The sequence below is a fragment of the Lontra canadensis genome, unplaced genomic scaffold (genome assembly GCF_010015895.1).
Source record: "Lontra canadensis isolate GAN:19392208 unplaced genomic scaffold, GSC_riverotter_1.0 scaffold59, whole genome shotgun sequence".
NCBI classification, from domain to species: Eukaryota; Metazoa; Chordata; class Mammalia; order Carnivora; family Mustelidae; genus Lontra; species Lontra canadensis.
The window spans coordinates 7,029,367-7,052,889 of NW_022631053.1; the positions used below are offsets into that span (position 1 = coordinate 7,029,367).

At 44.8% G+C, this 23,523-nt stretch overlaps 1 protein-coding gene and 1 long non-coding RNA gene across 5 annotated transcripts; one reads left to right on the forward strand and one right to left on the reverse strand.

The window, feature by feature from the left end:
* Nucleotides 1-3,075: 3,075 nt before the first annotated feature.
* On the reverse strand, nucleotides 3,076-15,865 carry PCED1B (PC-esterase domain containing 1B). Of its 3 annotated transcripts, none has more exons than XM_032876954.1 (3): nucleotides 15,754-15,865; nucleotides 11,491-11,570; nucleotides 3,076-4,580 (listed from the first exon to the last, which is right to left on the reverse strand). In XM_032876954.1, the coding sequence occupies exon 3, from the start codon at nucleotides 4,545-4,547 to the stop codon at nucleotides 3,249-3,251; it is 1,299 nt and encodes a 432-aa protein (XP_032732845.1). In that variant the 5' UTR covers nucleotides 4,548-4,580; nucleotides 11,491-11,570; nucleotides 15,754-15,865; the 3' UTR covers nucleotides 3,076-3,248. The 3 variants fall into 3 exon arrangements, with proteins under 3 accessions (XP_032732845.1, XP_032732846.1, XP_032732847.1); XM_032876955.1 differs by lacking the exon at nucleotides 15,754-15,865 and adding an exon at nucleotides 12,004-12,140; XM_032876956.1 differs by lacking the exon at nucleotides 11,491-11,570.
* On the forward strand, nucleotides 12,193-22,603 carry LOC116879034. Of its 2 annotated transcripts, XR_004384944.1 has the most exons (4): nucleotides 12,245-12,597; nucleotides 12,691-12,770; nucleotides 19,520-19,648; nucleotides 21,966-22,603. It is a non-coding gene; the product is annotated as an uncharacterized LOC116879034 (long non-coding RNA). The 2 variants fall into 2 exon arrangements; XR_004384943.1 differs by lacking the exons at nucleotides 19,520-19,648; nucleotides 21,966-22,603 and adding an exon at nucleotides 15,818-15,894 and having other exon boundaries at nucleotides 12,193-12,597.
* The last annotated feature ends 920 nt before the right edge of the window (nucleotides 22,604-23,523 follow it).

The following is a 23,523-nucleotide window of genomic DNA, read 5'->3' on the forward strand; positions in this document are numbered from 1 at the left end:
CTCACGGTATACCTTATTCTAGAATAAGGTGAGACTCATATGCTGCTTAGATAATGTTAATTTAATCATTAATTTTACTTTATCTTCTTTTTCCAGAATACAAGAGTCAAGCAAAAAAAGCTTTGAGTGCTGTCAGTTCTTGAGGCCAGAGAAGAGGCCAAATGAACCTTGCATTGTAAGTCTGAATAAAGCAATAATTTCTCTCATAACTGTTGAATAAGTTAGGCTCTTTTTTACCAGACAAGAGGTTGACTGCACTGCTAGATTTCTTGATTTAAGGGGCAAGGTAGCAATAGTAAAAATGGGCAAAGAAAGCTCAGGGCTGGAACAGAAAGGCCAGGAAAGGTATGAAATTAGCACTGAGGAGTTTCTCAGGCTAATCCTATGGGGGTGAAGAGGTTCAGGGTGTGATAGCTATCCAGGATGACGTAAATCAAGTTATGAGAGAATTCTACAGACATTTTTCTGAAGTGATCAAATACAGCTCAATTCTAATATAAATTTTTTTGTGTGTGTGAGTACACAACATGAATTATGTTCTTGAACGTTTATGTGAAGTAAATATACTTGGACACCTTCCTTGCCGAGCGCTGTGCTGTGAGACATTGGGAGTCAACAGTGAACAAGACTTAGAGAGCTTACTTCCTGGAGGAAGGGGCTAATGAGCAACTACTGAAGCCTCGAATGAAGGGGGTAAGCAATACAAGGAAAGAATGGGTGCCATGATAGATCATAATGGTACTTGTAGCTGAAATGGTCCTGAAAGGCATTTTAGGAGGGGACTTAAAAAGTGGGGATGGCAGGATGAAGAGTTAGATATCCAAACAAACAGGAAGTAGGGGATACGGAATATTCCAGGTAAAGAGAATAGCAAGCACAACGACCCAAGTTATGAAAGGGCTTTGCAGGTTGTATATGAACAGAAAGAAGCTTAGTGTGGCTGAAAGCATAAAGGTCAATGAAGAGAGTTCCAGAAGACGACACTGCAGAGGCAGGCGGAAACCTGATCATGTAGGACAGCAGGAGACCCCGTATAGATTTTGCTCAGGGGTAGTGGATTTTGGACTTTTGAGCTCCAGAACTGCTGGGAGAAGAAATGTGTGTTGTTTTAGGTCACCAAGTTTGTGGTAATCATTATAGCAGCCCTAGGACATTAATACACCTGGGCAGGAAAAGATTGTCCCTGTCTGGTCTACCTGCACCCCTCCCCATCTGAGAGAAACAGGACTGTTCAGTGACTGGTGCAATTTAATCCGTAAAATAAGATAGTGGATTCCTCATTGATTCAATGTCTAGTCCTCAGTACTGTATCCCTAAGAACTCAGTCTCCTTGTCTCATCTGGCATGATCAGATTGAGAAGGAATAATACACACTAGCCTAACTCATAAGAGATATAAATCACACCACTGATTTATTGATTTATTCACGAAAATAGAAATATTAGAGTCCATTTACTCAGATCAGCCCCTAAGCCCTGCTTTGTCTTGCTTGGGAAACGTAAAGTCAGAATGAGCCGACGTGTTTATCCTGAGGGCTGATGTTAGCAAATCTCACAGCCTTGTGCATTCACCTCCTCCCTGGGATTAGAACATTGACATTAGCTGGATAGGCGCTCTCTCTCCGGACTTTGCTGGGATGTTCTGGCAGATTCTGACTTGCCGGTACCACCTTTCTTGAGTCCTTGATGGTTGTCATCCAGCCATTTCAGGAATATTCCTTCAGATGTGCTACAATGATTCAATGTCCATGTACAGCACCTCTTCAGGGACCTGGGTCACGGTGTCACCAAGAACACCTGTATGCCACCTCCTCATTCCCTCATGGATTCACTCAAGAAACATTATTCAGTACTATGTGCTATACTTGTACCAGGATTTGAGACAAAGGTGAGTGAGATGAAGGTCTTATCCTTCACAAATTTTATGGGTTTTTTTGTAGATTAACAGCTGCTGTGTATTTCTCCTATAGAGAGCTGATCTCGTCTATTTTTTGTGATTTCAAACTTCATTTTTTTCAGGGTAACATTTCCTGACACTGTCAACTTCAGGAATCGTCTGATTGAGGACTTACAAACCAGTGGAATCAATCCAATGAAATAATCTATCACTCAGACAACGTTAGTCATGTCCTGTTTTGACTATCTTATACAAGTATTAACATTTCACGAGTCTAGGGTGATAAAGGCCCTAGCATATTAAGTCTTCATGTTAACATTTCCACGAAACAGTAAAGAGATGGCCACGGCCGCCTGTCAGAGTTGTGCGCCGGGTGGCCCCTTCCAAACAGTAGTTTTATTCTGTAACGGTGATAGATGTTGTCATTGAGTGCAACTTACTTTTTTCTAATTTTCTCAAGTCCCAAACATGAGACTCTTCAAAGAAATCACAAAGTCATGAGCATGCCATGCATTCTACATACATTGCATAACTAACCAGTAAGCTTCTGGAACTATGGAAGTATAGCGGTTTTCACCATCATTTTCATAGAAAGACAACGTTTGGTTAACTGTCCCTCTTAGCATGACATCACTGTGGTAGCAATCAGTCCCCACGGTCTGAAAGTTCATGTCAGTCAGAAACTCATATAAACTAGGAAAGACTTGTCGAAGAGGGATTTTTGTGTGACCTAGGACACGTCACTCACCTCTCAGTTTGTTTCCTGGTTTGTGTCAGTTAAATATTATTTATTTAGCTTTCCCGGTTTTACAATTCAATGACTCTTTGAGAAACTCTGGAAAATATCATAAAAAGTTCAAGTTCTTCTGTTGATTGGCAAGGAATCAGGTCCAACTTATGGAAACCTTCAGAACAGTTTTAGACAAATTCCACTTTGAGTAGTTTATTGTAAAGTAGATGCCATGAACAGTGAGCAGATACTGTCCTTGCTTTTTAAGAAGCTAATTCTTAATGGAAGGGAGAGGCACCATTTAAATATACACACCTGAAACCCACTACTTTCGTGAAACAACTTCTTTATTTCCATTTTCCGTTTACAAAAAAGAGAAACAGAATAGGGAGTGGGGGAGGTGGGAATAATGCTTGGTCACACCCCCCCCACCCCCCCACCCTCCCCGAGAACAGAGGAAGAGGCCATAGTCAACAAAAATGGAGGAGACTGCCCTTCCCTGCCACTGCCGGTGACAGCAATGACTGAACTGAAGTCCGAGCACGGACCAAAGGCTTAAGTTAACAAGGTCAGTCTGTTTCGGGAGAGTCAGATGATCTGTCCAGTCCACGAACATGAGGGTTTACTGAGGCCTTGGCTGTGGGCGGGAATGGGCCCGTCTCCTGGAAGATCTCGGCCGCTGACCCCAGGGCGCATAGGGGCCACGAGGCACATAGCGGGGGAAGCCCCTAGGAACCATAGGGGCTCGCTGCTGATAGGGTACGGGGCCAGGGGGCACCGGGGGCTGAGGATCGATCATGAAGTCATCTTCAGAGGAAAATCCTGTCTGGGTCGGTGAGAGGACATCTGAATGGAAATAGTTTGAGATCTGATCCGACTGGAAAGGCTCGTCTGAGGCAAAATTCGTATCTTGGGGACAAAAGAGGAACCGCGGCATCACCGGAAGAAAAGGAAAGGGATGAGGCTGCGGGGACAAGGGCAGGCGGGGAGGCTGGGGCAGCGGCAGAAGGGGACTCGGGAGTAGGGGGCCGCACCTTGAGGGCGGGAAAGCCTGTGGAGCCCTGCCAGCCTGCCTCCGCCTCTGAAGGCCCCGGCCGCGTCCCCCCATCGCCGGGCCGGCCCGGATCCACGAGCCCACACTGCCGCACTGCGGCAGCTCCACGCCCCAGGCGTCGGCCACATGCGCCAGCAGCAGCTGGGAGAGGTGGCGGTGCGCGCGCTCGTTCCAGTGCACACCGTCACGCTGCAGGTGCTGCTCGGCGTGGCGGAAGTGGAAGTGCAAGTCCAGCACGTCGAAGCCGTGCTTCTTCGCCTCGGTAGAGCTGTAGAAGTTGGCTTCAATGACTTGGACCCTCAGGGAGTCATCCCCGGGCTGGCGCTCGGGCGGCAGGAAGCCCGCCGTGATTTGCTTGCCCACGGGCATGGCCGTGTTCCACACCAGCAGGCACGACTCGGGCAGCACCTGGCCCAGGAGCCCGAACAGGCTCTCCAGGTTCTTCAGGTAGCTCTGCCAGGAGTCCGGGCCGTACCTGGACAGGTCCCAGAGGCACGAGTTCATGATGATCACATCCGGGAGGCCGTGCTCGCTGGACTGCAGCTCCTGCAGGACGGCCTCCAGGTAGCTGGAGTAGACGCGCGTGAGGAAGTAGAAGCGCACCAGGTGGTGGTCGTCGCAGAACTGGCGGACCTCCCGGTACTGGATGCCATTGTGCATGGGGCCCATCTGGCCTCCATCCACCAGCTTGTCCTTTTCAAAGGTCTCCTCCCCCTTGGCCTTGAGCTGGTTGGTAGTGAGCAGGCAGTCCTTCTGCAGCAGGAGCACCAGGTCCTTGTACACCGCCCTTTGGACGGAGTCTCCCAGGATGACCACGAACTTGTTGTGGAGCAGCTGCTGCACTTGAGAGGCCTGCAGGTGGACCATGGTGCCCAGGGCACGCAGCAGGTCTTCAGATCGCTAGGATAGAAGGAGAGAGTGGCTGGGGGGTTCTCGAGGAAGGGGATGGAGGGCTGGCCTGGGAGTGGGAAGACAGCAAGAAGAGAGCCCTGCTTGGCCACGCCTCACCTTGACCTGTGAACCCCTGCCCTGTGGCTCTTGGGAGGCCGGAGTCCCACCAGGTCTGAAGCGACCAAACCCCAGGCCCTCCCCTGGCTAGAGGGGAAACTGCCTCTGGGAAGGCAGCTCCGGTGTCTGACCCCTGGAGGATGGAGAGGCAGACTTTGCAGCTGCTTCACAATGAAGATGGTGAGTGAGAAAGGACGCGGGAACGCTGTGATATGTTAAACTGAAGAGGTTACATGTGAGCCCTGTGTTGCTGGAACTATAGGAAACATATCATTGAAAGAAAATATGCAAAAACAGAGCTTTTAAGAGAAAAGTAGGATAACGGGTGACTTGCCTTCCCTCCTTTTCTGTAAATATACTTTATATAATTGTATGTTTCTTTTAATAACTTCAAACAAATTCAATGAAATGCAACAAACAACAGAAAGGAAAAGTATGGGGCGCCTGGGTGGCTCAGTTGGTTAAATGTCTGCCTTCAATTTGGGTCATGATCCTGGGTTCCTGGGATCAAGCCCCATGTTGGGCTCCCTGCTTGGCAGAGAGTCTGACTTGTAAAAAAGGGCAATAACACTGGAAATAATTCACGTGTTACAGCTGTAATATTCTTTGCTTTCCATAAGAAGACTATCAGAATATGCCATCCCCAAATAATGACGTTTTAAAATAAGAATTATTTTGAGCTGAAAGCGACTAAGAATCAGCAGACACATGAAAAGTTCTCGGCCTCAATGCAGTGTATAAATTTCCCTTTGAGGCAGGTGCTCCTTTCCCCACCAGGAGGAGAAGAGTCAAGGAAGAAGACAGGGAGCTGTCGACACCAAGATGAGTTTGCATAAGCCGACTTTACTAAAATAACCCCAATTTTCTATTAGTTCCGCTATGTACTTCTGAGTTTTCACAATTCATCATCCCAAGAAACCCAAACCTGTTTTTCCTTTGTTAAAATGATATATAAGCCCCTGAAATCTGCTTCTTTGAGTTTCTACTATGTGAAGTACTGTGCACATAAATATTGGTAAAAACTGTGCGCTATTTCTCCTTTTAACCTGTCTTTAATTGACAGGGCTCCAAAACAGAACCTAACAGGGTAGAAGAAGAGTTTTTCCTCCTGAGCACTTTGCATAAAACATTAAGAGTTGTGAAACTCATCTTCAAAACTTTATTTTAAAGCTGTCATTTACAACCATATCCATTAATGAATAAAAGGTAAAAACACACTTCAGTATCACCAACAGATCTCACATGGGGAAGAACACAGCATCCACTCATACACTTACACAGAAGCCAATAAAATCCACTGTGGCTTGATACTCGTAGGCTTTTAGGTATCAGTAGGCATTTTAAGAGGGGTGGATGGATAGCTATTATTAAATTACAGTTTATCAAAGCTATACTATTTGTGGTTTTAAATGGGTACAAGTACAAAAATAAAAACATGAACATGGGCGGTCTCTAAGAGTTGCCCTAAGAGAACAGTTGAAAATATTGGCTTATTTTTCCCCCAAAGAATCTTCATTCCAATGTTTTTGTTATCAGAAAATAGGAAAAAAAAAAATCTTCAAAAAAGGATAGAGCTCATTGCGGTACAACGAAATAACACCTTAAGCGAACTCCATTTCCCTCTGGGGTTTAGGCATGTTCCTTTGGAATGATTTCTCATACTTGTTAGGTGTCTACTTGGCGATCCCCAGAGGGGGTATAAAAATGAGTACAACCTGGTCACGCCCTTCAGGAGCAGATCAGAAACAGTCAGTGGGAACTATGACACAAAGTGCTAAGGGCCATGAACATAGAAAACAGGTGCTGAGGACTTTCAGGGGCTTTGTGAACAAAAGTACTCCCCTGCCCCAGACACCAGTCTCCAAGGTGCAAAGGGAAGGGGGAAACCTCCTCCCAGAATTTCTTGGGTTCTCATGGTGCCACTCGTGTGTTCTCTCTGGGTTGGCACTCTGCTCCCAACCTGGGCCTCGTCCCCTAAGATACTGAACACCATCCCTTTCCATTGGAGTACTCTCCCTGTGGTGAGTGGGCAGCTCTGATAACCTGGTGGCTCTCTAGGGAGGGTACTTTGTTTCCTGGATGTGAAGCCCTCTAGACTGGGACTCACAGGCGGGAGTCCAATCCACCACTCATATGCTGTGGGAAACAGAGAAACTGAAGTATACTGGTGAAGAGCACTGCTTTGGGAGCAACACTACTTGGGTATGAGTCCCAACTCTTTACCAGCTCTTCGTCCTTGGGCACTTACTTATTAGTCTTTCTCTGCCTCAATTTTCCTCATCTGCAAAATAGGACTTTGAGTGTCCGCTTCAGATTTCACGGGAGGACCCAATATAAAATGGTTAGAATAATCCCTGACCAGTAGTAAGCATGGATAAGGGTTAGTTATAATTATGGAGCAAGTTTCAAAATACCAGGTTAATCAACTATTAAGGGTGGGGGGCGGATTTACAGGGTTTGTCCTGTTTGTCTAGCAGGGTTCTGTGCTGAGCCAATGAGGTAATCCAAGTGAAAGATTTCAAATAAAGTAAAATTAATGTTTGTTGAATGGCTACCGGAGGCCAGCTGCTTTACAAATGTAATCCTATTTATGAGATAATTTTTATCATTTCCAATCTATAGGGAAGGACATCGATGCAATGGAGCTAAAATTTAAAACCATCAACACCGAAGTCTGTCTCTGTTGGGAGTGCTCCTTTATAGCAGAATGCCAAGTAGGCTGGTCTGAATGGAAAATCTTGGCTCCTGTTAGGGAGGTGTTTGAAGACAAGACATAAGAGTGCTTTGGTGTGTCTTTAAGGCACAGGCAGGCAACCATTTCCTCTGCCTGCCCAGGAGAGGTGGTTTATGCGCACAGGAGAGGTGGGGGGAGGGGACTATGAGTGACAGTATACATAGTTCATCCCCTACCTTAATCTCTACCAAGAGACATGTCAAAAGTAAGTGACCTGGATTTTAGAATAACCAAAACACATCTGCAGACTCCTAGGCCTTCTGAGTGTGTGAGGAATCCTGGCTGTCCTGTGTCCCCACCAGGGAACTTAACCTACCCAGATAATGCGCTAAGAGCTCGGAGTCAAAACTGGGCAAAAAGGTCTCCCTAGGAATTTCTCATTGTTCTTCTGCGGTGGCACAGGGAAGCAGAACAGACTGTGGAAAAGAAGGGAGGAGGAAATGACTGGAAAGAGCACTCTAGTTAGAAGTTATACTTAAAAGGAAATTCATGAAATTCTTGATAAAGAGCACCACTGACTGTAACAGGATTAACAAACAGACAACCCCAGGACTATAACCCTGGGAAAGAATGGCTTAAAAAAGGTATCAAGCACTACCTAACAAAACCCAGCAAGGGACGCCTGGGTGGCTCAGTTGGTTAAGCGGTTGCCTTCCACTCAGGTCATGATCCCAGGGTCCCACATCAAGCTCCGTGCTTGGCAGGGAGCCTGCTTCTCTCTCTGTCTCTCTCTGCCTCTCTCTGCCACTCTGTCGGCCTGTGCTCGCTCGCACGCGCGCCCTCTCTCTCTCTCTCTGACAAATAAATAAAATCTTAAAAAAAAAAAAATAGCATTAAAAAAACAAAACCAAACCAAAGTGACTTTGTGTGGGGTGTTGGTGAATGAAGAATAAATCAGAGCTAACTCTAAAAACAAAGGTTGGTAAGTTTCATTTTCAGAGCTCTTTTCATTTCCAAAAAACTGAAACAAAAAAAGGATTTGAAAACAGTTTACTGGTCTTTTGAGCCTAGGCTTCTTTCTTCGCTTCAAATTTGCTCAACTCATTAGTTTGGGTAGCGATTTTATAGATAAGAGTGACTCACTCATTCATTCATTCACTCATTCAATAAAGATCATTGCGAACCCGATACTGTACTAGGTGGAAGGACTACGTGTGAAAAGGCAGTCTCTTCTTTTAAGAGCAGCAGCAATGGAAGGGACACATAAGAGGCAAATATGGAAGGTGCTAGCTACAAGGGATGATGAATGCAAATGAAGAGGGGAAGCTTGCTGGAGGAGTCAAGGGGGCGGGGGAGATGGGTCCATGAGCCTAGCAATCTGCGATTCCAACCTCAAATTAACACCTTTTTGTTTTTTTAAAGAGTTTCATGGTGATTCCTGAAATCATATTTTTAAGCTAGTTCCGTGGGTTCTATCTGGACTTTGACTAAAGCTCTGACAGAAACATACATTAATAATGGCTACTACTATAATAAATGACTTTCAAACATTTTTCTTAGATTTCTTTGGGGGTAATTAATTTTTTAATAGCTTCATAAGCCACGACTTATAAATCACTGACTATTGCTGTATAACTATCACAAACCAAACATGTAACATTTGCTTCTCATTAATCAACTGTTGTAGAAATTAGGTTAATTTTTTTTTCTTTTCTTCCTGATCTTTAGTTACAGGAAGACAGACACAGAAATAGGTCAGCGGCCCTAGAGACCCTGCAATGAAGTCTTAAATCAGAGGTAATCCCTAACGATTAGGATGTTGTTTTGAGTAGTTGTAGGAAGTACCTGTAACTAGTTTAAAAGTTTCTTGCAGAAAACTAACCGTCTTAAGGCAACATTATCCTGGGAATATAAATAGTTCACTTCCTTCTAACTGCATTTTTGGTAATCAAATCAATGTTTTGAACTTTCCAAGATTCCCTTACATTTTAATGGAATAGATGGTACAAATGCAATAATTTTTCAGGAATTCACCTTAATGTCTTGGCAGCTGCTAAGTTTTTTCTAAGTAGGCTTTCAACTTGTCAAAAATTAAATTGCATGCCATATAAAAAGTTTTCGAAGAAGAAAAACAATTCAAACTTCTCTTTGGGAAAGCTTAACGAATGGCCTTAGGTTTGCTGATTGCTCAAGAAATTCATCTTTTGCTCTGGGCCAAGTCAGCTAACACACACTCTTCTATAGAATGCAAAAAAGGAGGCAGCAGGCCTACTATTTTTAAAAAGTGGTTTTAGGAGTAAATTTAAAAAAACACATAAAGTAAAAAACACAAAGTATTGTGAGATGCTATGGTAAATAATGGCAAATCATTTGCAACTTATCAGCCAGGAGAAAGTCCAATTCTAATCCCTCCACTCCAAATAACCTCACCCCTAAAAGAGGGCTCTCAGCTGGGCAGTCCAATTAATTAATTCAGCAACAAGTTAGAGAACACCTGGGTCTATATGGGGCTCTGACAGTTGTCATTCTGCAAATTTGACTCATCCCCCTCCCCCACTAACTACTGTCAGGTTTCCTCTACCCCATCCCAGTATCACCCAACCCTACTATATGGCCCATATTTCTAACTTGCCTATTCAGCGAGTCCTCACCACGTCTAACACCTCAAACACACGTGATGTAAATGGAAATCTGAAACTTCAAAGTGGGTTCCACATAACCACAAGTTTTCCTTGTGGAGGCAGGAATCCCTGCAGACGTATTCAATCAGTATCATCAACATCCCTACAGAGCCACCACCTTCAATCTGTGGTTCTTTCGCAATAAAATATCCACAGAAGAATTTCACATGCTTTAAGGGTCTGAAAGTTACCAAGTTTAAAAATCTGTAAGTGTGGGGACGCCTGGGTGGCTCAGTTAAGCGTCTGCCTTTGGCTCAGGTTATGATCCCAGGGTCCTGGGATCCAGTCCCACAGGGGCTCCCAACTCAGCGGGGAGCCTGCTTCTCCCTCTGCCTGCTGCTCTCCCTGCTTGTGCTCACTTGCTCTTTCTCTCTGACAAATAAATAAATAAAATCTTAAAAAAAAATTAAAAATCCATAAGGGAGCACATTAACAGAAAATGTTCCTATTGACTTTATAAAGAAACACAGGTAACATCCTTTACGAATGAGTGGGGGTTCATAGCGGGTAAACTCTCCAAAAAAAAAGGAAAGATAAACTATGGAGCCTTTATTCAAAGAGACCTTAAAAAGCAACACCAAGTGCTCGCTTCGGCAGCACATATACTAAAAAGCAACACCAATAACAGCTCTTGTTTTACGAAAGGATCTCTTTTAAGTTTAAAAATATTTTAAATTTTTAATATTTTAATATTTTAAATATTTAAAGTTAAAAAAAATATTTGAAACTGGGTGGCTGAGTGGGTTAAAGCCTCTGCCTTCGGTTCAGGTCATGATCCCAGGGTCCTGGGATCGAGCCCCACATCTGGCTCTCTGCTAGGCGGGGAGCCTGCTTCCCTTCCTCTCTGCCTGCCTCTCTGCCTACTTGTGATCTCTGCCTGTCAAATAAATAATAAATAAAATCTTTAAAAAATTAAAAAAAAACCCAAATCAGTTCTTATAAACAAAAATAGGATTTCAATCCTGTACAGTCTTTGACGAACTTCCACATTCTGGTCTCAAACCATTATTTAAACGACATCCGCTAACTCCCTCCCCATTACTCCCTGAAGACTGCAAGATAATGGAAAGGCTGGGAGTGGGCTTTCCCTTCCAGTAGATAACAAAGATAGATGGGGACTCTGGCCCCAAACAGCTGTGAGCTCTTAGGCTGATTGCCCACAGTGCTGAGCCACCATTTCCTCTGGTGTCAAACGAGGATAAGTAAGATCGCCTACCTCACTGAACAACAGTGAAGAGGAAAAGAGATCAAGTCAATGTCTTTGAAGGGCCTAGTACGGTGCCTGCCTTGCCTTGGGCACCCCTAAACCTTGGGCACAACCACCTCTCCCCTCAGGGACCCCGGAAAAAACCCAAGCCTGCAGACAGCACCTCGCTCCCCGTTCCCTCCATGGAACCTTCCAGCCCACACTCCCGTTCTCCTCCCTCCCACAGGGGCAGAGCTTTACCTCCTCAGGTGTAAAAGTAGTTCCTCAGCTCAGGTGGCTCGCCCTTCCACCTTCTCAGGAACTCTGCTCCAGAATGTCCCCTGGAGAGCGGATAATTATGCATTCTACTTTTTCTCCCCTCTTCTTTGGCTGGTCCCTTCCCTTAAGCACTAAACACATTCTGGTTTCTTGCTTTAGAAAAGAAAGGAAACTTCTTTGACTCCACCTCCAGACAGTCCTATCTTTTGCTTCCCCTTCAAGGCCACTTTCAAAAAGAGTTGTTAGCACTGCCAGTGGCTGGGTCCTCACCTCCCACTCACTCCTCCTCTTACTTTAATGCTGCTTCCAACTCCACCAACCGGGAGAAATGGTGGTCAGTAAATGACCAGTGATTTCCCCACCGACCCTGTCAATGGCCACCTCCTGGTCCTTATCACCCCAGCCTCATTCCCAGCTCCTCAGGGGGCCAGGGCCCCCCAGGGTGACTCCCTTCGGATAACTGCCCGAGACTGACACCCTTGTCTCCCGGCTCACCTCCCCCAGGATCCTGTGTCAGTTTCTCTTTCTCGGGCAATTCCCCAACTGTTGGTCTCTCTCGGGACCCACTTATCGTCTCCTTTCTTCTTCTCTTCAACCTTCTTTCCCTCGGTAAGTCTGTCCACTCTCACGGCATCCGTCAACACGGTGATCACACTTCTCAATTTGCCCTACACGGTTCTGGTTTACCAGAACCCCCTGCCCCGTTCTCCCCGCGCAGTTCTTAAGGGCACCCCTCCCCCCACCAAAAAAAGTCCCACTTCGGATGGAAACAAATTATTCGGTCTCCTTATCAATCACCATTTGTATGCAGATGACTCCTGAATTGTGGCCAAGCGCAGCAGCTCGGAGGGGGCCCCGGAGTCAGCCCCCTGGGTTTACATCCGGTTGCACTGCTTGCTCGCCTCTGCGACCCCGGGCAGCTTAAGTAAAATTTTTTTGCACTTCAGAGCCCTCATCAACAAAACGAGAACAATATTATGAATTGAGGGTTACTTGAACAAAGCCATTAGCGTGAGGTCTGCCGCATTTTTAAGTGCTCAACGAATTTAGCCAGCCCAAACTTTTCTCCGGAGTTCCAGACCTATTCAGGTGAGTAGAATAAAGTTCCCAGGGGGGCGGGGAGGGGGAGGGGGCAAGGAGGAACCGTCTGTGTGGGCCTCTTATCACTTTCAAATTCTCTAGACGCCCATTTATCCTACCATCAAACTGGGGCTGAATTCCTGAGATAATTCTCTTGCGACCTTTGGACAATCTTCCTAAAGGTAGAAACCGATCATCTGTGGGAATGACGGCCGCGTATTCTTGCTTCCCGTTTTCCGAGAGCTGCTGTTATCATTATGCGTGCAACAGTGGCTGGGGAGAACCAGGTGGAAATAACCTCTGTTTCTGAAATGCTTGTATCAAGGGATTTTTTATGGTTCATGACCGCGGCTGCTTCCACTATTCCTGAAAACCTCAAAATCCTTGAATGAGAGCCTGGATGGAGAACAGTTCAACTATTTCCTGGCATTACAAAAATGAGATGTAATTCTTGAGGATAGGGTTTAGGGAGGAGGATGTTGCAATATATTTTGGGAAGCTGAGCCCAGTGACCAATTTCACCTCTGTTTTCTTAGATTTTATGATGAACTTTTTTTTTTTTTTTTACTTTCCATTAATTACTCTTAATCCCTAAAGAAGTGTGTCTTCACTTTGAAAGACTTCTAAAATGGTCTGTTGTTAGGTTGTGTTTGCTTACCTAAAATGTGATCCTCTGGGGTTTTGACTTAACTGCCTTCACTTTCATTTGGTATGCTAGCCTGACTCCCAGCATTTTGTATTGAGAAACTTTGTTTTTTAACCTAGCAGATGACCCTTCGTCCTTTGCAGCTCCCCGACCCCTGTGGATGAGCTTTGCAGCCCGTGTATCCCCAGAGAGCTTTTTCTCATCTCTTCGTCTTTGCTCTGTGGCTCAGCGTCCATGTCCCCTAGCCCCTTCCTCTATTGAAATTCTGTTTCTGCCTTAAGATCCAGCTCGAATGCAGGTCTGTCTGAAAGTCTTTTTCTCCCCAGAGAAATCTGATTCTAATGGTGACCCCTTTAGAGAGCACTCGGTTCTAGTTTGTACTATGATTAACTATCCATGTTCCTTCCGACCCCTAGTCGGATGGATGGCAGAGGTGGGTCTCACCCATCCTGCTATCCCTCGCGGCCCAATGCCTTCCGCATACTGGTTAGTATTCACTGAGCAGTTACTATGTTCCAAGTCTTCTCTCTGCCCACAACCTGGTGAGGTAGAAACTCTTATATTCTCCATTGTATGGAGAAGGAAACTGAGGCTTGGAGAGGTTATGTACATCACCCAAGGCTATCCAGCCAGCAAATGACAGAACCGGTCTGTCGTTGCCAATGAATCTTCTGATGGATGAGATCAGCTTCAGATATTGTTTTGTTTCTTTAGGAGGAAATATGGCTCCACAGCCTGAGCTTTTAACCCCGCCATAAATATTAGTGGAGATGGAGAGGAAAAAATAGTCTTATCTAGAAAAAAAAATATTTGCATCTCATTTTCCTTTTCATTCTCTGCTGAAAAACAAAACAAAGCCATGTTTTGTACACAGCTTTAAGTTTTTCCCTTCAGGAGACAAAGCGGGGATGAAGTTAACTTAGGTGCGCTCGTATCACTGACAGTTAACTGTTCCTCCTTGTGAGTTCATGGAAAAGTCAGTGCTGCGCTAAAGCTCTCTTTGTGCCTCAGGTTTTTTAGATTTAGGCTGACTACTTCCAGATTCTAACCGGCGGTTGAACAAAAAGTTCCCACGATTTGAAAGGAAGGGGGAGGGGGAGCCAGTGATGATGAAGTTGCTTTCAACTGACGGACAGGTTGGATTCTGAAAATTCTGTCTCCAGGAATGGCCACAAAAGCCAACTGAAGGGGGGATGTGAACGTGAGGCCGAGTCGGCAGGCTGGGGGTTCGCTATGTCCAGAGCTCGCTTCATCTCTGTAAGAGATGCTCACTTCAGCTTTTAAACGGGAGAAATGGCCTCCCGTGCTTCTCCAAAGCCTCCAGTGCTTATCCAATGCTTTAAGAGCGAAAAAGCTCTTAAAATGGAGATTCTTTTATTCCTGCTGTTATTCTTGTTAACAGTGTAGTATCTGAATGCTAAGTGCAATAGTGCTTCAATGAGAAAAAAGGGTTTGAATTTGAGAAGGGAATTCTAAGAGTCAGTCTCTGTCTGCCTTCTCCCTGGCCATACTTTGTTGTAGAAAGTTCTGGAAGGCCTGCGTTACCACTGCTCTGGGTACTGGCAGCAGGACTGAGGATTTTGCCCCTTCCGAACGCTATGGCTTGGAACCAGAAGAGGGGCAACTTCTCCAAGGGGTGAGAAGTTCAGTTGGAGAAAGGAACGTCTGCACTCAGTCTGACACTGGCTTTTGCCCAGTCATGTTTTCTTCCCTTCAGCAGGAAGTTTGGACCCCTGAGCTGCTTTTCCTACTGTCACATTCAGCCGGGCTCTCAACTTCTCCCCCTATTCCTTCTAACAAAATCAGGTCAACAGCCTGGAACTGCCTACCTTAGGGTTCATCGTGGAAATCAGATGAGATGCTCTGTAAACTTTACAAATGTTAATCATTGTTATTCTGAGCCACTTCAGCACGTTTGAAGGATGGGTTTCACTAGTTAAGAGAGCTTTCCAGTTGAATGGAGGCCTTAGTTTATTATTTAGAAATGCTAATTTCACCTGTTATTCTGTAATGTTTAGTATTCACATCACCCCGTGTGCTCCATGTTTCAGCTATCTCTTCACTCCTCCTAAGAACCCTGTGACATCGGTATTTTCTTTTTCTCCTTTTTACACATCCGAAAAATTGTTTGGAAGATTGAGTCATCCGCCCAAGGTCATCTATTTTATAAAAAGCAGAGCTGGGAGTCAAGACTGACGCCAAGCCTCTGTGGTCAACCACAACCTACAAGATTGCGCAGACAACAGATGCTTCTCGTCCTTTCTCCTGTTCACAACTGTCTTGTCTCTCTTTACTGTACGTTTTCAGAGATAGAGTAGTTTATCAATCATGAATCCTTCTCCTTACAAAATGACAGTTGTCTCCTTCCGGCTGTCCAGTTAAGTGGGGGTAGGGTGAAGGGGTTGGGTTGGTGATTCCGCTCTAGAGTAAGTGCCCAAGAAGGGAGGAGCCTAAGAAAGGCTGCTCAGAAATGTGAAATTAATGCTTCAAATCAAATGGGAAAACTGCAAAGTACTTACTCATTAAAGTAACTGGTGATAAAAGTGTACCTCTCAGTTGACTCTAGATCTCTTCCCTGGACAGATTCCTTTGTCCGCTGTCGATCCGAGGGCCAGGTTTTGGAGAGCCCAGAGCCCCGGCTGCTAGGCAGATAAGTTCACCTCTGCGTGCTGCTAGTTTCGCGAGCCGGCGGCTGGGGAGAAGATGCCTTTTCCGGTGGTATCTGAGGCAAATGACACGAGTCAGCATTTACTTCTTTGCATTAGGAAGTGGAAGACTAATGACCAAAGCTTGAAGACATGACCCATGTGAAAACACAAAGTATCAAGTAAACCCAAAATGTAGCATTTTCCTGGAATCTAGGGCTGAGCTGGTTTTCATTTCACATTTCTCAGTAATTTGGGTGTAGTTTATATGGACTCTTAAACTTTGTTCTGTTTTAACAATTCAAGACTCTGGGCTCTTCCTACCTTGTATGTGTTCCCCGTTGAGAAAGCAGAGTGGGGAAGGAGAGAAAGATGGGCGGGGAGGGCAGAGAAAGAGGAAGTGAGAAAAGGGAAATGAAGAAATGATGAGAAGATTGCCCCCTTTTCTAATTAATTTTTCATAGTAATAATCCTGCACTTTTGTGTGCTGCATTAGTTTACATGGGCGCTTTCAAATCCTTTCCCTTGACCTTCCATGGCCATGTGTGTAGAGGAGCAGCCCAGGCCACGGCCACAGAGGACGATAGGCCCCGGTGAGCTCAGAACCTGGCAGACCCACAAGGACCTGCTTGCTGATCCCCCCCGCCCCCCCTGCTCTTCCACAGGGTTTGGGGAAATCCCCAGGGAACTGGAGCAGGGAGGGGAGGGGGTCGAGGAGGGGGCGGGGTCTTCCCCTGGGTTAAGATAATCTCCTGGCTTTGTTTTCTGGGGTCTGAAAGGACCCGATTTGGAGGCCAAGAAATACCCACGTCCTACAAATACCAAGATGAAAGTGAAGGAGGGAAAGAATCAGAAGAAAAGAAAAATGAAGAAATGAAGCTCTAAAAAAAGTTTTTCCTCAAATTGTGAACCGTCTATGGTATTTTAAACACTTTAGGACTGAGTGTTTCCTCACCAAGTAATAGGCTCCAAAACAGTTCAGAAATTCACGCCCTCTGCACTTAGTTTTTGTTTATGTGTTTGTTTTTTAATACTGTGCTATTTGGGTAAACCGGCCTATAATGGTTTTTCATACACTCCTTACGTGTCTCAAGGCAAGGCTGCATCTAGAACCTAAAGGGTGACTTCAGCATTTTGAAATTCAGAGCCGTGTATTACATAACTGAAAATTGGCCATTATTTGATTCTAGAAATGAAGTTTCAAATCTCTCCAGTTCTCCAGGTTCCAGCTCATCTGCTCATCGTGAGGATGAAAGGCCTTGTGAGGTCTTAGGGAAGATGATCAGAATTGGTGTAATTCTAAGACCAAAGAACAGAGGATCTGGAATGATGCAGATGATAATCTTGCTTATCCTCTTTGCATTTAAAATAAAATTGTCTGATGGGGCACCTGGGTGGCTCAGTGGGTTAAGCCTCTGCCTTCAGCTCAGGTCATGATCTCAGGGTCCTGGGATCGAGTCCCACATCGGGCTCTCTGCTCGGCAGGGAGCCTGCTTCCTCCTCTCTCTCTCTCTCTCTATCTCTCTCTCTGCTTGCCTCTCTGCCTACTTGTGATCTCTGTCTGTCAAATAAATAAAATCTTTAATAAATAAATAAATAAATAAATAAATAAATAAATAAAAGTTGTCTGAGACCAAACAGATTTTCCACTGATTTTCTTACTTCTAGGAACTTACTGCAGTATGTGGAGACAGTATACTCTGCTCCTCTTCGGGTTGCATTTTGTGTTCCGTAGCTCTGTGAGCTGGCTTGCTTTCTTTGCCACCTAATGTCCCCTAAATGATAAGGAATACGGATGTTTGTAGAAGATTTTACACTTAGAATCTCACAATAGACCCCGCTTATCAAGTCAGGCAAGCTCTAATCATTATCTTTCCCATTGCAGATGGTGGAGCTGAGGCCCAGAGCAAACCCGAATGACTTCGCCTTGACCGAGTGCTCAGGGCCTGGGTACACTTAGGACTGTGGGGTGGGACTGTGGGGTAGGACCGTCGGGTGTGTCCTCTTCACTGCACTCTGGGTGGGAGGACAGACAGGGCGCGCTGCCATTGTTATTTTGCTTATTTTCAGAAGGTCCTTAATCCTTATGGCACAGAACTTCAAAAGGTATAGGTCGTATGAGTGACAGGTCCTTTCTCTTTATTTGTTCCCAATCCCTCATTTGTCCTTCCAGAGGTGATGCGGTCATGGGCTTCTCGTCTGTTCTATCGGAAACATTCTATAACGATCACCTGTAGCTCTCGGAGTCAACTTCCGTTTTTATTGCAGGCAGATGTCTGGAAAGAAGAATATGAACGCCTCTTAGAACAGATGTTAACCTGCAGAAAAGTCTTGGGTAAACGGATCATCCAGGTTGGTCCGAATATCCAGATGTTTGAAACGGTGCAGAAAACACACAGCTCCCAACAGGCCGTACAAAGGGGTTAGGTGAAGCTCATGCCTAGGGCGTGGCCCTCAGAACTGACCCAGGCCCTCACCTTAAACCTTGCTTACCTTTGCTTAAACCTTGATATGGATTTGAGATACGGTGACTGCTTATCTGTTGATGGTGTGAATTGAAGCCGGATCTATGAAGCTGCGAATACAGGAGCTTGGGGGCCACACAGACTTGGGTTTGGTAACAAATTTTGTCGTTAATGGCTGCATGATGTCAATAGTCACCAGTGTTGTGGCTTGATTTTTCTTGTCGGCAAAATAATGACAGTAACAATCACTACCTAGATGCAAGGGTTAAATGAGAAGATAGACCCAGAGTGCCAGGTGTATAGTAATGTATGATAAAATATGTCCAGATCACTCTCTGTGGCCCATTCACTAGTTCTTTCATTCATTCAGTAAATAATTGTGGTAGACGCAGTTCTAGGTGCTAGAGATATAGGCGTAAATAACATATTAAAAAAAAAAAAAAAGCTTTAGCCCTAGAGAGTTGACATTTGGTTGGGGAAATCAGACAACTGAAAAATTAATAAATAAATAAATAAGTAAAATAAAATGTTAGGTAGAAGAGGAACATGATTGTTGGATGGGGAGGGTGCAGGGGCTGTGGGTTGGAATTTTAAATGGGGTAGTGACAGGGTTTTTGACCCACTACCCCAGAATATGGCACCACAGCATGCCCAATATTTTAAGCCAAAGGGACTTCTGAAATGGCAGGTGCTAGAATGACCCTGGGGCCTCCCCTGAGGCAGGTCACAAGGCCCTCCTCTAACCCTGAAGAAAGTGGCATCCTTATCTCCAAAGACACCAGGACTCAGGAATCCAAACAAACAGGCTTTGTTAAGTTCCCCTGGTTTATAACCCTTAGCTGGTACCATCTGTCTTACCGGTCTTCATCAAACCCAGAGTGAAAAACACTCAGGCTTAACCTTGCTTTATGTCTTCATTTCTGTTTCCTTCCTTCCTAAGATTTATTTATTTATTTGAGAGAGAGAGAGAGCAAGAAAACGGGGCACAGGGGAGAGAGGGAGAGAGAAGCAACTCCCCCACAGAGCAAGCCCAGTGTGGGGCTTGATCTCACGAGCCTGAGATCATGACCTGAGCTGAAATTAAGAGTCAGATGCTTAACCGACTAAGCCACCCAGGCATCCCTCTTCCGGCTAATATGTATGCTTTTCTCTAGTCAGTCTGTCTTTTGTTACAGAGACCCAGCTGAGAACCTAGAAGGGATAAAAGTCCCTTTGACATTTGAGCAAAGTCCAGAGGGAGGTGGTGGAAGCACCATATAGGAGTCTGGGGGAAGGAAGCTCTGAACAGAGAGAACAATGAAGAGGTGAGTATGACTAGCTTAGAGTGAACAAGAGAGACAGACACAGGAGATGGAGTCAGAGAAGAAAGAGACGTAGGTCGGGGACCATTGAAAAGACTTGGGCTTTTACTCTGGGAGTCATTGTGAGGGGTTTGGGCAGATAATTCCCACCATCTTACTATAGACTGTGTGGAGCAGGAGTGAAAGCCAAGAGACTATTTCAGAGGTTATTGAATAATACAAGGGTTGAGGCTTGAACCAGAGTGACATAGCTGAGAAATGAGAAGCGGTCAGCTTTCCGGGTCCATTTCGAAAGGAAAGATGGTAGAATTTCTTTGTGGAGAGAAGATGGGGTATGAGAAAAAGGAGGGAAGGCAAGTCTAGCTCTGTAGTTTTGGGCCTGAACAACAGGAAGGATGAAGTTGCCATTTACTCAGATGGAGAAAATTTAGGAGAAACAAGTTTGGGGGGTGGAAGACAAGAGTTTGATTTGGGGCTTGTTACATTTGAAATTCCTTATATACATCTAAACTGAGATGTTGAATGGGGATTTCGATATACAGGTCTGGAGTTGGAGGGAGTGGGCCAGGCTGGAGGTATCCGTTTGGCTTGGATATGGTTACCGGTGGAGAAGGGGAAGCTAGGGAGGAAAAGAGGTTTGAAAACTGAAACCTACAGTATAGGAAGAACTCATACCGGAGTCTGAGAAGGAGGAGTCAGTGAAGCAGGAAGAAAAGGAGGAAAGTGGGAGGTTCTGGAAGCCGAGGGGGAAGAGTGTTTCAAGGGAGGACTCAAGACACATTGTCTGTGTCTGAGATAGTTGATAAGTCAAGTAAGATATTCAACGATTGGTTGTGCAGAACACTGGTGACCTTGGCTGAGTGGTAGGGACAAAGGCTGCTTTGAGCACTTAAGAAAGACTGAGAGGGGAATTAGAGAAGGGGTTTCACTGTAAATAAAGGGAAGTAGGAAATGAGAAGTTAGCTAGAAAGTGTGGGAGTCCAGGGCAGGATGCCCCAAAATACGCCACAATGGTATAATGATTATTTTTAATTAACGTTATGTAAGAAACAGCCTGTATAACAAAAACAGCCTGACCGTCCAAGGTCTCTAGAAAGGAGGTTATAAATCTCCCATGTGAAAGGTACCCTCCCGACACCGGGAGGAAGAGAGACAACCTTATCATCAGAGGCAGGGAATTCATGGCCGAAGAAGCCTACATAAACAAATCTTGTTACTTTTGCTAATTTACCACCCCAGCCCAAATTCTGTTTAGATTCCTTGCTAATTGATGGTCCCAAACATAAGTTTTCTTTGTCCTGTCAGTTCCTCCTAAACTTATGTTCCTTTGTCTAGACAGTATAACAGCTGCCCACCTTGGTACTTCTTAGGTCCCATATCTACGAGACCTCTGTGCATATGAATTTTTTTTTTTTTTTTTGCCCTGTTAATCTGTTTCATGTTAATTTAATTCTCACATCACCCAGAATAATCTTGAGGGCAGAGGACACTTTTTCTTCCTCCACAAGGGGGAAGGGAAGTTAAGAGAATTTTATTTTCTTTTAAGATGGGAACAAGAACAGTATGTTTGTAGGCTTAAAGGAATACGTAAGTAATTGGGAAAGTAAGTAATTGGGAAAAGCAGGTGATGCAGGAGCAATGCTGGTGAAAGGGTAAGGATCTAGTGCCCAAGAGGAGGGATTGGCCTTGGCTAGGAGCACACACCCGGGAAAAGGCTGGGTACCGGGGCCTGAGGCTGCTGTATGAGTAGGTGTGAGCTTGCAGAGTTCTTCCCGACTGCTATGTTCCCAGTGAAATAGGCGCAAAGTCAAGGTCACCAGCTGAAAGTGAACCTGAGGCAGGTGTTCCTAGAGGTAACTAGAGGTTTGATGATCGAGAAAAGGTATGAAATCATCATCTGCGAGATGAAGGGGGCTGTAACAACAGAGCACCATGGGGGCCCACTGCAGGCTGGGAGCCCCTGTTCGGAATGGGAGTGTTCAGCATGGACTGGTTTCCTCTGATCTGTTTTAACCCCATGGGATGCCCATAGCAGAGTAGGCAAAAATTGCATTTAGCCAGGCCTACGGTTTTGCCTTTTGTTGCCCATTAATGTATGTTAATATGCCCTTACAAATTTATAATGTATTTTAAACTATGATTATTTAAAAGCAAACCCATAAAAGACAAATATTTTAGACATTAAAAAATACTACGAGTATCGGGATAAAAATGATGTTCCTTTAATAGTAACAACTCTTTTAGTAGTTCCAGCCACAGAGTAGTTTAGGCTGATCTTTATATGAGCTGATATCACTTAATTCGCATTTTCTATCTCCAGGAACATTGTTATTTTTCTTATCTCCTTGGAACGGAGTGCTTCAAGCAGGCCAGAAATCAACCTACGAAAAATGTACTTAGAATATACTCATTTCAGCAAACTGCTGTGTGTTTATGTTCAAATCTATGAGTGGCTACCTTAAAAAAGCATCATCTTTGGCAAATCACAAAACAGTGTGTGTTTCCTTTGTATTACTTCAAACAGTCTGCACATTCTTGATAATTTCCTTTCAAAGCACTTGCTTTTAGCCCTTTCAAACACACATGAATAATTTGTTTCTATTGAGGTACGAAGTCTTCTCCGATAGTAAACTAAGAATCTTGAGACTGGATTAAAACCTGTCGTGAGTTTAATTTAGTGCCTGAATTCAGTTCTGCACTGAGTCCGTACACGCACACTTCTGTGTTGTTGAGGAGTGAGGCTGGAGTTAAAGAGTTTGGGAAGTTAGAGGTTGAGAAGAGCCAAATTAGTGGTTTCACTGGGATGGATGGAATGAGAGGTGACTTTATAGAAGAGCCCATTATGTCGGGACGTTTTAAAATTTTCTATAGACTTTCTTAGAATTCGTGTGTTTTATGCAGTTTCTCTCTTCTGCTCTATAAGCACTATAGCTTAGTGGTTCAGAACATGGCCTTTGCAGGCAGGAAAGGTGAGTTCAAGTCTGAAATTTGCAAGCTGTGTGGTTTTGGGAAGGTTACCTTACTTAACTTCTCTGGCCCAAATCCTGTGGGGCAGATTCTGAATATGCAGAGTGCTAAGCAGAGTGGTTGGCACTTAGTAAATGCTCAGTTTATTCTAGAAATTAGTATACATATATCCATGCTTCAGTAACATAAACATAGGCTTTACTGAATAAAATGTGAACCTGACAAGGATCCCATTTGCTGGCACAGCTCTGTGCACCAGTGTGGCCCTGTCCTTGCCAGAACAGACTTGGCAAGTGGGGAAATGACAGGGTCTTAGGCGAAGAGAGGTTCCAGGAGGTCTAGCAACTGCCTGGATCCCAGCGAGGCTAGCCACTGAGCTGGGACTAAGGATCAGGCCTCCTGAGTCTCGGGCTCCTCGTCGCAGAGCCACAGTTCATAAATTTCGGTGGGGGACGAGGAAAGTACAAAAAAAGGTAGAATAATTTAATATCCTAGGAGAATTTTAAAAAGTTATCTTTAAGGGGCGCCTGGGTGGCTCAGTGGGTTAAGCCTCTGCCTTCAGCGCAGGTCATGATCTCAGGGTCCTGGGATCGAGACCCGAATCGGGCTCTCTGCTCAGCAGGGAGCCTGCTTCCCCCTCTCTCTCCCTCTCTCTCTACATGCCTCTCTGCCTCTCTCTGTCAAAAAAAAAAAAAAAAAAGTTATCTTTAAAATGTCTTTTCCTTCGAGTTGTCATAATGGAGGGGGCTATCTACAACACTGTCAATTAAAAAAAAATCTGGGTATTTCAGAAAATGCATGCTTTTAAATACATTATAAATTAATTCTAACAGTGCTTATACTACTCTTCCCTGAATCAAAATGTTAACTTGTATTCAAAATGCTTCCTGTATCTGCATGGTGGGATTGTG